Genomic DNA, 15000 nt, shown 5'->3' with positions numbered 1-15000 from the left:
GAGTATGTTGTTCCTGCTCTTAACAAACTATAGAGTTGACACTTGATTATTTTGTTCCTGCTATTAACAAACTACAGAGTTGACACTTGAGTATTTTGTTCCTGCTCTTAACAAACTACAGAGTTGACACTTGAGTATTTTGTTCCTGCTCTTAACAAACTACAGAGTTGACACTTGAGTATGTTGTTCCTGCTCTTAACAAACTATAGAGTTGACACTTGAGTATTTTGTTCCTGCTATTAACAAACTACAGAGTTGACACTTGAGTATTTTGATCCTGCTCTTAACAAACTAGAGTTGACACTTGAGTATTTTGTACAAACACACACTGATGATGCAATAGAGTCACACATCACAACAACACACACACACTGATGATACAGTAGAGTCACACATAACAACACACACACTGATGATACAATAGAGTCACACATCACAACAACAAACACACACTGATGATACAATAGTCACACATCACAACAACAAACACACACTGATGATACAATATAGTCACACATCACAACAACACACACACACTGATGATACAGTAGAGTCACACATCACAACACACACACTGATGATACAATAGAGTCACACATCACAACAACAAACACACACTGATGATACAATAGAGTCACACATCACAACACACACACTGATGATACAATAGAGTCCCACATCACAACAACACACACACACTGATGATACAATAGAGTCACAAATCACAACAACACACACACACTGATGATACAATAGAGTCCCACATCACAACAACAAACACACACTGATGATACAATAGAGTCACACATCACAACAACACACACACACTGATGATACAATAGAGTCACACATCACAACAACAAACACACACTGATGATACAATAGAGTCACAAATCACAACAACAAACACACACTGATGATACAATAGAGTCCCACATCACAACAACAAACACACACTGATGATACAATAGAGTCACACATCACAACAACACACACACACTGATGATACAATAGAGTCACACATCACAACAACACACACACACTGATGATACAATAGAGTCACACATCACAACAACACACACACACTGATGATACAATAGAGTCACACATCACAACAACACACACACACTGATGATACAATAGAGTCACACATCACAACAACACACACACACATACACACTTTAGTTCCACTTTAAAAGAATGAAAAACTGCATTTAACAAGTTAAGTGAATAAAATGTATTAATATAATCAGACAGTAATTGACTGGTCGTGAAATAAATTATGAAAATGACTAAAAAGTCTAGATTTATATTTGAAACATTCGTCGTATAAAACACTTGATAATTTTGATATTTTTAAATTCCTTTTAAGATATTTTTGTGTTGTCAGGAACTTGATCAGCACAAAATGAGCAGCAGGGGTGAGTGTGTTCTTAAGTGACCTGTGTACTTCACAACAGAGTACACCAATATAAATATAAATATAAATATACATATATAAATATATAAACACTTGATTAATTCACGGCTGTGTGTCTCTAAAGAGGATCTGAATGATCCCATAAAAGTGTATTTATTCTAACTGGAGCAATTATGGAAGAGATTATATCATTAATCTGTGAAAAATCATGTCCAGCGAGTGAAGTCATGTATGTTTAGTCTATTGTGACCATGTATTGTTCTGGACCTCGTAGTTCTGCTGGACCTCATGGTTGTTCTGAACCTCATGGTTGTTCTGGACCTTATGGTTGTTCTGGACCTCATGGTTGTTATGGACCTCATGGTTGTTCTGAACCTCATGGTTGTTCTGGACCTTATGGTTGTTCTGGACCTCATGGTTGTTATGGACCTCATGGTTGTTCTGAACCTCATGGTTGTTCTGTACCTCATGGTTGTTCTGCTGAACCTCATGGTTGTTCTGGACCTCATGGTTGTTCTGCTGGACCTCATAGTTGTTCTGGACCTTATGGTTGTTCTGGCCCTCATGGTTGTTCTGAACCTCATGGTTGTGCTGGACCTCATGGTTGTTCTGAACCTCATGGTTGTTCTGGACCTTATGGTTGTTCTGAACCTCATGGTTGTTCTGGACCTCATTGTTGTTCTGAACCTCATGGTTGTTCTGAACCTCATGGTTGTGCTGGACCTCTTGGTTGTTCTGGACCTCATGGTTGTTCTGAACCTCATGGTTGTGCTGGACCTCATGGTTGTTCTGAACCTCATGGTTGTTCTGGACCTCATGGTTGTTCTGGACCTCTTGGTTGTTCTGGACCTCATGGTTGTTCTGAACCTCATGGTTGTGCTGGACCTCATGGTTGTTCTGAACCTCATGGTTGTTCTGGACCTCATGGTAGTTCTGAACCTCATGGTTGTGCTGGACCTCATGGTTGTTCTGAACCTCATGGTTGTTCTGAACCTTATGGTTGTTCTGCTGGACCTCATAGTTGTTCTGGACCTCATGGTTGTTCTGCTGGACCTCATAGTTGTTCTGAACCTCATGGTTGTTCTGTTGGACCTCATAGTTGTTCTGAACCTCATGGTTGTTGTGCTGGACCTCATGGTTGTTCTGGACCTCATAGTTGTTCTGAACCTCATGGTTGTTCTGCTGGACCTCATAGTTGTTCTGGACTTCATGGTTGTTCTGCTGGACCTCATTGTTGTTCTGGACCTTATGGTTGTTCTGGACCTCATGGTTGTTCTGGACCTCATGGTTGCTCTGAACCTCATGGTTCTGCTGGACCTCTTAGTTCCGCTGGTCCTCGTGGCCCCCTCATGGGTCGGTGCCAGATGCTTTTTCTCCCGGGTCAGCAGAACTGTGAAAACAAGTGATGCCCTCATGAAAGGCCCGGAACTTTGGACTGTTGTGAGGCTGAGTTTGGACGAGTTGATCCTCCGGATTTAGAGATTTAGGGCTTGTTGGAGGAACAGAGCGAAACAAAGTGTTGCAGGAGAATGTTTGGTTCTTTTGAAACACTTTTCTTTGGTTCCGAGTCCGACTGTGACTCGTGGCGACACCTTGAAGTCGACGAGATCTTCTCGAGTCTCCACCGAACATGTGTCGAGTCATAAGAGCTGTTTGTGTTGAACGTGATGCAAAACAACATGTGTCGACCCACGATGCTAGTTTTGTCATGTTTGTAAATAAAGTTTGTCTTTTATCACAACAATACCTTATTATTTTGAAAATAATTCATGGATAATTTCCATTTTTAAAAGAAATATTAGATCATTTAAACAATTAATTAATTAGTAAATAAATATTGTTTATTTTTTTAATTGTAAGTTGATGTAAAAATGATACTGTGTCATAATACTTTTAATATACTTTTTTATTTTTTAAAGATCCCTTTATTTAGCAGATATAATAGTTACCTTTAGGAAAGGTTTTTATTTTATTTTTATATTCGTCCTTTTTAAGAAAAAAAAACTATATTATTCAGCCAATCAACAACGATATAATGTAAAATCTAAACAATGGCTTAAGATGTCGCATGTATTTGTACAATAAAGTATCTTTTTTTTCTGTATTACTATCATGTTTAATCAAAATAGATACATAAATAATATATGAAGTATATCAATTAATCCAATATTTTTTAATTGAACTAAATGATCGTGATTGCAATTTTGTATATCTTGTTATTATTTGTTAAAAAATAATGATAATAGAAATATATTTTTAAACTAATTTACCATTAATATGATACTTAATATATACTTCAATCATAAATATCTGTTTAAAAATGTATTGTTTGAATCATGTGTTTTTTTGTGTAATTAACCTAAAAATATGTCACTGAACTACATATAAAGAGTCTTTACATGTTGTTTTTACTTCAGCTTCATCCATGTTTTAAACAAGAATCATATAGTTTCAAATCCTGCGTCTTTATTTCCTTCAGACTCTTCCTTCGCTTCCTGATCGCGTCATAAACACCTTTTATTTCTGCACATAAGCGACTGAAGCATGAACGTCTGCAGCGTCACTTCACTCGCTGTGTCTGTGACGCAGTATATTTAGCCCCAGACTCTGAATATTTCAAGCTTTCTCTCTGCTCTGCGTTGCTATGGCGACGAGAAGAGTCGCGTGGGCGTCGATCGAGAGGTTTTTCCTCGTCGTGTTTTTTCTTTGAACGCCGAGAGTTGAAAGCGACGCCTTCGACGGCTTCTGACTCACTGATGGAAGAATCACTCGAGGTGATGTCGGATGTTTGTGTGCGACGTGTGAGGACGTGTGTAGACGTGTGTACGTTTTCATTCATGATCTCAGTCAAAACACAAACTGTTTCATTCAAAATTAACTTATTTAGAGAACGACATCAAATGTTTCAATCAGATTTTCACTAAGAAAATTCCATCAAGGTTTTGTCACGTTATTCAGCTATTTTAACTATTTTGATTGACAGGGTTGGGGTTAGTCAAAATAGTGAAGTTGATGTCAGATATCAAGTTTGATCCACTGTTTCACAATCATTATGTTGAAATACTGGATCAAGTGGCACCTGTTAAATCAAACCTAACAATTCAGAAAAAAACGGTGCCCCTGGACAAATGAAGATCTCCTGAGTCTGAAGAGACTTTGTCGAGAGACTGAGCGTCTCTGTAAGTCCACTAAACTTGAGGTGCACAGACTTCACCTCAGGGATCTAATGTCCTAATACAATGAGATGGTGGAAACTGCCAGATCTGATTACATCAGGAAAATGGTAGCAGCAAATTAGAAAAACCCCAAAGTGTTGTTTGACACGATTAATTCTCTCGTGTCTCCTGCTGCTCAAATCACGCCTGTCTTCTGTGAAGCTGACAGCAATGCATTGTTGAGATTTTTTCCTTGACCAAATTAAGACGATCAAAGAGAAAATCTCTCCCCCTTTATGTGGAACCTCTCGTGTCTCTGAGCCCCTCTCCTCCTCTTGGTCCTCCTTCACTGCTGTATCTTTGGGTGATATTTCAGCACTAGTGAACAAGATGAAACCCTCCTCTTGCTCAGATGACGTCCTTCCTTGTAGGCTTTTTATCAAAGTATTTGATGTAATTGGCCCCTGGGTTACCAATATGATGAACCTCTCCCTTTCCACAATGTTTTCCCAATGCATTTAAACATGCCATTGTGGAGCCTTTGTTCAAAAAGCCAGGCTTAGACCCACCTGACCTCAGTAATTTCAGGACTATTTCTATTGCTTCCATTCTTGTCCAAGATCTTGGAGAAGGTGGTGTCTGAGCAGCTGTTCCTGGATCAGAGCGACATCCATGAGAAGTTTCAGTCTGGCTTCCGTAAACATCTACGGAGACAGCTTTACTGAAGGTGTTACTCGCGTAAATTCACTGTTCTGGTTCTCTTGGATCTGTCCTCAGCCTTTGACACAGTTGATCACCAGATCCTGCTGAGAAGACTGAGGGATGAAGACTGTCCGGGTCTGTGTTAGAATGGTCCTCATCATACCTTTCTGTTTCAGTGTATCTGCCAATCAAATTAGGTCTTAATCATCTCTTGTGTGGAGTCCCTCAAGGTTCTGTTCTGGGTCCTTTATTGTTTGTACTTGATTCCTCTGGTCAAATCTTGATGTTTCTTCCACACGTTTGCTGATGACATCCAGCTCTACTGCTCTTTTGATCAACTGAGCCCCAGAGGCTGAACTTAGTCAATTTTTGCTAGAAATCAAACAATGAGTGAAAACACTTTGAAGCTAAATGTGGACAAAACTGAAACTCTGGTGATTGTTGATGATAAAGTTCAGGGTTGAGTCAGTACTTGAGTGACTTAAGTCAGTCTGTCAAACTGAGAAACCTGGTGTTTGATAAATGTCTCTAGTTCAACACTGAACAAAACTGACACAAGTTTCAAGTTAGAAAAATCTATAAACTTAAATTATGTCACAACATGATCTTATAATGTGTTTGTGTCGTTTACACTATTGTAAGTTTATTTAGTGTCTAAACCAGAAGGATCTTCTCGCCTGCAGTTCATACAAAACTCTGCAGTCAGGATTCTGAGCCGCTCTAGTAGAAGAACTCACATTTCTCCTTCAAACTCTTCACTGGCTGCTCTAGTAGAAGAACTCACATTTCTCCTTCAAACTCTTCACTGGCTGCTCTAGTAGAAGAACTCACATTTCTCCTTCAAACTCTTCACTGGCTGCTCTAGTAGAAGAACTCACAGCTAACAATAGAAACTGAAGCTGAATCTCATCAATAATCGGCTACAAATGGAACCTTGAGTCAGAGTAAATATAAATATAATTATTGTGTTCAGGAAGAATCGTCTTCTCAAAATAGCTCAGTGTCTTTTTATGATCGGAACCATTTGACCGGATCCTCAATGACTCATTAGGTTTTATTGAGTCCTGTTAGTGTCTTTCAGCTGTGAGTGTTTTATGATGTTGCTGTTTTTAAATCTGACGGTCGTGGATTATGAGAAGAAACAAGTGACGCCGAGTTCATGTTACTTTACCACCGAGTCATTTCAACTTCCTGTTTAAGTGAGTTGTTGTGAAATATGGTTCGACTTTTAGAGTCACAAGTTTTTAATTGTAGTCACGACTTTGTCTTGAGTCACAGGTTTTGTTCTTGAGTCACTAGTTTGTGTCTTGAGTCATGAGTTTATGTCCTGGGTTTGCATCTTGAGTCACTAGTTTGTGACTTGAGTCACTAGTTTATGTTTTGAGTCATGAGTTTGCGTCTTGAGTCACTAGTTTATGTCTTAGTCACTAGTTTGTGACTTGAGTCACTAGTTTATGTTTTGAGTCATGAGTTTGCGTCTTGAGTCACTGGTTTGTGTCTTGAGTCACATGTTTTGTTCTTGAGTCACTAGTTAGCGTCTTGAGTCACTAGTTTATGTTTTGAGTCATGAGTTGGCGTTTTGAGTCACAAGTTTATTTTTTGAGTCATGAGTTTGTGTCTTGAGTCACGAGTTTATGTTTTGAGTCATGAGTTTGCGTCTTGAGTCACGAGTTTATTTTTTGAGTCATGAGTTTATGTCATGAGTCATGAGTTTTTGTCCTGGGTTTGCGTCTTGAGTCACTAGTTTGTGTCTTGAGTCACTAGTTTGTGTCTTGAGTCACTAGTTTGTGTCTTGAGTCACTAGTTTGTGTCTTGAGTCACTAGTTTGTGTCTTGAGTCATGAGTTTGTGTCTTGAGTCACTAGTTTGTGTCTTGAGTCACTAGTTTGTGTCTTGAGTCACTAGTTTGTGTCTTGAGTCACTAGTTTATGTCTTGAGTCACAAGTTTGTGTCTTGAGTCACTAGTTTGTGTCTTGAGTCACTAGTTTGTGTCTTGAGTCACTAGTTTGTGTCTTGAGTCATGAGTTTGTGTCTTGAGTCACTAGTTTGTGTCTTGAGTCACTAGTTTGTGTCTTGAGTCATGAGTTTATGTCATGAGTCACGAGTTTGTGTCTTGAGTCACTAGTTTATGTCTTGAGTCATGAGTTTATGTCATGAGTCACGAGTTTGTGTCATGAGTCACTAGTTTATGTCTTGAGTCACTAGTTTATGTCTTGAGTCATGAGTTTGCGTCTTGAGTCACTAGTTTATGACTTGAGTCACTAGTTTATGTCTTGAGTCACTAGTTTGTGTCTTGAGTCACTAGTTTGTGTCTTGAGTCATGAGTTTGTGTCTTGAGTCACTAGTTTGTGTCTTGAGTCACTAGTTTGTGTCTTGAGTCATGAGTTTATGTCATGAGTCACGAGTTTGTGTCTTGAGTCACTAGTTTATGTCTTGAGTCATGAGTTTATGTCATGAGTCACGAGTTTGTGTCATGAGTCACTAGTTTATGTCTTGAGTCACTAGTTTATGTCTTGAGTCATGAGTTTGCGTCTTGAGTCACTAGTTTATGACTTGAGTCACTAGTTTATGTCTTGAGTCATGAGTTTATGTCATGAGTCACGAGTTTGTGTCTTGAGTCACTAGTTTATGTCTTGAGTCACTAGTTTATGTCTTGAGTCATGAGTTTATGTCATGAGTCACGAGTTTGTGTCATGAGTCACTAGTTTATGTCTTGAGTCATGAGTTTTTGTCCTGGGTTTGCGTCTTGAGTCACTAGTTTGTGTCTTGAGTCACTAGTTTGTGTCTGAAGCAGAAGAAACTGACAAGAGATTCTTTGTTTGTTCATTTCTGTGTAAAAATGTTTGTTGATTTTTAATTATATTGGATTATTGATGAATCCACGGATGATTTGACTCCGATAACACGAGTCATTGATCCGTGAGCTGGTTGTTGCTGCAGGTTGAGCTCAGGTGTGACGCTGAAGCTGCTGTGACGTCAGGAGGTTGGTGTGGATGTGTGACCTCTGACCTCTGACCTCTGTGTGTGCAGCACTGCCAGTAACTCCAACAAGAGCACCCCCGCCTGCTCGCCAGTCCTGCGCAAACGCTCGCGCTCGCCGCCGCCTCCGAGCCCCGAGGGTGACAACATGGTGGAGAAAGGTTCCGACCACTCCTCGGACAAGTCGCCCTCCACGCCGGAGCAGGTCGTCCAGAGAACCTACTCGCTGCAGTCGTCGCGGAGCGGCGGGAAAAACTCCAAGGTGAGAATCACGTGACCTCGTGAACTCTGACCTCACCTGAACAAACACATACAAGAACAGGCAGAGAGAAATATAGTTGGATAAATAGAAGAATAATAAGGATATCTGGAAAGAGATTAAGCGGTTGAAAATGAATGAGTGAATAAATAATATCATGATAATAACAATAAAAATGATAATAATGACAAGTATTATTATGGTCATAATAATATGTATTATTATTATTATAACAATGATAATAATATAATGATAATGATAATAATTATAATGATGATGATATTTAAAATAATAATAATAATATTAATAGAGTAATAGAATTGAAAATTATAATAATAATAATGATAATAACGATAATAATAACAATAATAATAACAATAATAATATCAATAATAATAACAATAATAATAATAATGATAATAACGATAATAATAACAACAATAATATCAATAATAATAACACAAATAACAATAATATCAATAATAATAATAATAATAATTCCAACAATAATAACAATAAATACAAAAATAACAATAGTAATAAAAATGATGATAATGATAAAAAATAAGTTAAATTATTTAAAAGAAAATGGTGAGATAAGACTTTTTCAAATGATAATCTGGATCAAAAACTTGTTTAGATCAAGTTCATAAGATTAATTTAACACTAGATTAACTAAGTAGTTTAACTTACTAGTTTAACTAACTAGTTCTAAATATAATGTATTGCAATTTAACTTAAAACCTTCATTACGTACAAGAGATTTGATCAGAGGCTGAAACATGAATTGCAACCAAGATTTCAAGTACGATTAAAACAAAAGTTCTTGAGTCGTGAACAAATTGTTTTGTAAAAAATAAAATGTAACAACAACGAAATAACTTGATGTAAAACAGTTTTAGACGATAACAGAAGTTTTCCTTTAATGTTTTCTCTCTTCTGTTCTTGATCAACATCAATACAGCGTAAATAAATATATTTTTAAATGATACATGTTGTTTTTTCTCTAAATTATTTTCTTCTACTTTTTATTTGCTCTTTTGTGAGTGTTTTTAGTGCAAAATAGAACATCAATAGAAACGAGAAAATATTGTTAAAACTGTAGTTTAAATGTGTGTCGAAATTTATAAAATAAAGATTCATTCATTACTTTAGTTTAATCTAAAATAACTGAAAGTCTTTTAGTGTCGAAGGTTATTTTGAGTTCTTGTGTCGATGAAAGTTTTTAAAATGAATAGTTTGTTTTGAACAAACGTCGTTTTTTTATTTTTATAAATATTATGTAGTTTGAGACTCAAGTGTTGCTGAATCTCCATCATTAGAAAATAAACATATAAAGATATAAAAATATAAACGTATAAACATTTAAACATATAAACATATAAACATATAAATATAAACATATAAATATAAACATATAAACATAAACATATAAACATATAAACATATAAACATATAAACATGTAAACATGTAAACATATAAATATAAACATTTAAACATATAAACATATAAATATAAACATATAAATATAAACATATAAACATAAACATATAAACATATAAACATATAAACATGTAAACATGTGAACATATAAATATAAACATTTAAACATTTAAACATATAAACATATAAATATAAACATATAAATATAAACATATAAACATAAACATATAAACATATAAACATATAAACATGTAAACATGTAAACATATAAATATAAACATTTAAACATATAAATGTAAACATGTAAACATAAACATATAAACATATAAACATATAAACATATAAACATATAAACATATAAACATGTAAACATATAAATATAAACATTTAAACATATAAACATAAACATATAAACATTTAAACATATAAACATAAACATATAAACATGTAAACATATAAATATAAACATTTAAACATATAAACATATAAACATAAACATATAAACATTTAAACATATAAACATATAAACATATAAACATGTAAACATATAAATATAAACATATAAACATACAAACATATAAACATAAACATATAAACATTTAAACATATAAACATAAACATATAAACATAAACATATAAACATATAAACATATAAACATATAAACATATAAACATATAAACATATAAACATATAAACATATAAACATATAAACATAAACATATAAACATATAAATATAAACATAAACATTTAAAAAAAACATATAACCATAAACATGTAAACATAAACAAAAACGCATAAAGATATGAACATATTAACATATAAACATATACAATTATGAACATATGAACATAAACATATAAATATAAAAATATATGAACATATGAATATATTAACATATTAACATATAAGGATATGAACATATGAACATGTAAACATATGAACATAAAAATACATAAAAAAATATGAACATATGAACATAAACATGTAAATATAAAAATATATGAACATATGAACATATAAATATATAAACATATGAACATATGAACATATAAACATGTAAACATATAAACGTATAAACGTATGAACATATGAACATATAAACATATGAACATATGAACATATAAACATATAAACATATAAACATATAAACATATGAAAATATGAACATATGAACATATAAACATATGAACATAAAACATATAAACATATAAACATATGAACATATGAACATATAAACGTATGAACATAAAACATATAAACATATAAACATATGAACATATGAACATATGAACATATGAACATATGAACATATGAATATATTAACATATAAACATATAAACATATGAACATATGAACATATGAACATAAACAAATATACATGAACTCTGAATAAAACACAAACAAGAAAAAGTTACAAAACTCAGTGAAAATAAAATATATTTATTCATAAAAATGTTTATTTTCACTTAAAACTCATGTTTGATTTATAAAGTTTTCATCACTTGTCATCATCACCTGTTCAAACGTCTGATGTATTTCCATCCCTCGTTCATCCTCACACCCTGTTCACACCTCCTCTTCCTCCTTCTCCTCTTCCTCCTTCACTTCTTCCCCTTTCTCCTTCACTTTTTCCTACTTCACTTCTTCATCCTCCTTTTCCTCCTCCTCTTTCTCCTTTACTTCTCCCTCTTCCTTCTTTCTCCCCTTTTCCTCCTCCTCTTTCTCCTCATGCTCTTCTTCATCCCCCTCCTCTTCCTCCTTCCTCCTTTACTACTCCTCTTTCTCCTCATCCTCTTCTTCTTCCTCCTCTTCCTCCTCTTCCCCCTCTTCCTACTTCACTTCTTCCTCCTCCTCCTCCTTTTTATACTTGTCTTTCTCCTCGTGCTCTTCTTCTTCCTCCGCTCCCTCCTTCCTCCTTTTCCTACTCCTCTTCCTTCTTCCTCCTCTCCTCTCCTCCTCTCCTCTTCTCCTCTTCTCCTCTTCTCCTCCTCTCCTCCTCCCCCTCCTCTCCTCCTCTTCCTCCTCTTTCTCCTCCTCTCCTCTCCCTCCTCTCCTCTCCTCTCCCTCCTCTCCTCTTCTCCCTCCTCTCCCTCCTCTCTTCCTCTCCTCCTACCCCCTCTCCTCCTCTCCTCTCCTCTCCCTCCTCTCCTCTTCTCCCTCATCTCCCTCCTCTCCCTCATCTCCCTCCTCTCCCTCCTCTCCCTCCTCTCCTCCTCTCCTCCTCTCTCTCCCCTCCTCCTCCTCCTCTCCTCTTCTCCCTCCTCTACCTCCTCTCCTCCTCTCTCTCCCCTCCTCCTCCTCCTCTCCTCTTCTCCCTCCTCTACCTCCCCTCCTCCTCTCCTCCTCTCTCTCCTCTCTCTCCTCTCCTCTCCCTCCTCTCCTCTTCTCCCTCCTCTCCCTCCTCACCTCCTCTCCTCCTCTCTCTCCCCTCCTCTCCTCCTCTCCTCCTCTCTCTCCCCTCCTCCTCCTCCTCTCCTCCTCTCTCTCCCCTCCTCCTCCTCCTCTCCTCTTCTCCCTCCTCTCCTCCTCCTCCTCCTCTCCTCCTCTCTCTCCCCTCCTCTCCTCCTCTCCTCCTCTCTCTCCCCTCCTCTCCTCCTCTCTCTCCCCTCCTCCTCTTCCTCCTCTCCTCCATGAATTAAACGTGTGTCATCTGATTGTTTCTGTTTATTCTTTCAGCTGTTCTTTCCGGCCGTTGATTTCTTTCTTGTCTTCATCTTTTCTTTGTTCTGCTCCTGATGCATGCTAGTCTCACAAGCGACTTTCCAAAGTAAGCATTACTCTTTCTTTCTGCTCCTGCTCCTCCTCCTGCTCCTCCTCTTGTCTTGTGAGTCGCTCGCACAACTTTCCCGTTTGCAATGTTTCCCTCGGCTTCTCCCTGAGTGTTCAACACAACACTACACACCGGTTGTCGTCGTTGCAAACGGAGAAAGTGTGCGATCTCTTCTCTGCTGACGGGTCTCAATGATGTTGATCAGAGACGCTTGTGTCTCCACGAGTCTTCTGTTGAACTTTCACTGACGGTCGTCTGCGCTTGTTCTGAGGATTTACTTCATATCTTTGCAAATGTGCTGCACCCCCGAGCAGCAATGCATCATGGGATACATCTCCTTGTGCTCGTGACTTGAACTACAAACCTGCTTCGTCCTCTGATCCTGCTGCCAATCATGGAAATACTTGATCAATATCTACATATTTCTGGATCAAAGTTTGTTTCAAATAATAAACACACATTTAATTCAATGTCTTGTTGTGAAATAAAACATAATTAACAACATGAATGTAATAAAAACATCATGAACATAAACCAACACATGGATAATACCAGAAATAAAACTGACAATAATTATAATATTGTTAATAATCACATGGTCTCAAGAAACTAACAACAACAACAAATAAATACATACATACATACATAAATAAATAAAAATAAAATAAAAGTATTTTCTTCTTCTTCAATCTTTAAATGTTGATCACAGTAGATGGTATTTTAAATTAATCACAGACTGAAACTAACGAGCAAATATTAAAAACAAAAACAGTTAAAAACTACTGTTGAATTTGAATGTTGCTGCTTTACAAAGTTAAACATATATTTTAATGATTTAATTGATTTGATTGAATGAATACAATATGAAACTGTTGAACATCTGACGACACAAACACAAAGAACTCTTCATTCACGGCGTTCATTAAAAACTGCAGTAAAAGTGAAAGAATATTAATTTTCGTTTAAAATACCATAATTTAATTGACTTTTTAAGTGAAATCGTGTTTTCCTCTAACAATTCCTTCCATTAGAGCTGAAAGAAAATAAATAGTCTTTATTAAAATGGAATTAAAATGTGTGTTTGGTGAAGAAAAGATGATAAAAATAAAAATATGAGTAGAAATTATTTGTGTTAATAACTTGGTCGTGTTATAATAAATGTATTTATTATCTTCAATCCTGTTAATACACGTTAATACTAATGATGTTAAAATGTATTTTATAAATATAGTCTGTTTTTAAATTATTATTTACATGAATAATTAATTATAAAGTGATGAACTTAACTTAATAATAAATCAACATTGTATAGTTTGATACTATAATAAAATATTACAAACAAAGATAAATATGTTAATTACTATTTTATAAAAAATACAAAACAGCTGCCAAACATTAAGTGATTTTTACCCAATAATAATAATATTGTTTTACTATTTATTTTATATTTTCTATATATATTTATTATATATTTGTTTATTTTGTATAATTTGAGAACTTTCCACTTCTTTAGTTCAAAAAGTCTTTGTTCACACGAATGATCTTCAAACACAACATCAGATCCTCAATGACGTCATAATATAAGATGTTTCTGCTGAAACTCAACCTTCGATCAAATGTGACGCAATGACTCGACTCCACCAGCAGGTGGCGCAAATGCCTCTTTCTCATTGGCCCGCTGTGCTACGACGTCACACATCGAGGTGGAAACTACAAAACTTCGGTTCTTTAATGATGATCTTGTCGTAAAATGTTTTTCACGTCATGTTTGTTTACATCAGCACGGTCGGCACGGCAACGGATCGACTCACGTGATTACATAGAAATAGAAATAATAGAATATTTAAGATTTAAAAATGTTAAAGTTGTTGTTTATGCTTTTTATTTATTTTGCAATATTTAAATGCAATCATTTGTTTATTAAAATATGTGTTTGTGTTTTTTCAAATATTTTCAAACTGAATTATTTTTGTTTTACACATTTAGTTTGATCTTGATATTCCAACGAATCAAAAATATATTTTATAAATTCAACATTTTTCCATCCGTAGCCGTTTAAATTCAACGTAAAAATGAACTGAGGACAAATCGATGACATCACAGTTTTGTGCCCCCCCCCCCCTCGAGCACACACCCCGACATAAGCCTCTCGGGTCATTGAGGGTCACGTGCACGTTTAGACGGTCGCCCCGGGCAACGTGATCATCCTGCCTGTAATGAAATCCAAACATCAAGATCCCGACCAATGGGAAGCTCCGGCTGCTTGTGAT

The 15000-nt window shown here is 35.7% G+C and overlaps 1 protein-coding gene across 7 annotated transcripts in view; it reads left to right on the top strand.

Moving 5' to 3' along the window:
* gramd1bb (GRAM domain containing 1Bb) overlaps positions 1-15000 on the top strand; it is a 104454-nt gene that overhangs the window by 60881 nt on the left and 28573 nt on the right. For 5 of the 7 annotated variants that reach the window (XM_087795463.1, XM_087795465.1, XM_087795468.1 and 2 more), the window contains 2 exons: positions 8307-8517; positions 12707-12727. In XM_087795463.1, coding sequence (XP_087651589.1) covers positions 8307-8517; positions 12707-12727 — 232 coding nt within the window. The remainder of the gene's footprint in view (positions 1-8306; positions 8518-12706; positions 12728-15000) is intronic. The other 2 variants (XM_087795464.1, XM_087795466.1) reach the window with 1 other exon arrangement.

The sequence above is a fragment of the Callionymus lyra genome, chromosome 7 (assembly GCF_982586985.1).
Source record: "Callionymus lyra chromosome 7, fCalLyr1.hap1.1, whole genome shotgun sequence".
In the NCBI taxonomy this organism is placed as follows: domain Eukaryota; kingdom Metazoa; phylum Chordata; class Actinopteri; order Syngnathiformes; family Callionymidae; genus Callionymus; species Callionymus lyra.
This window is presented reverse-complemented; position numbering and strand designations above follow the sequence as displayed.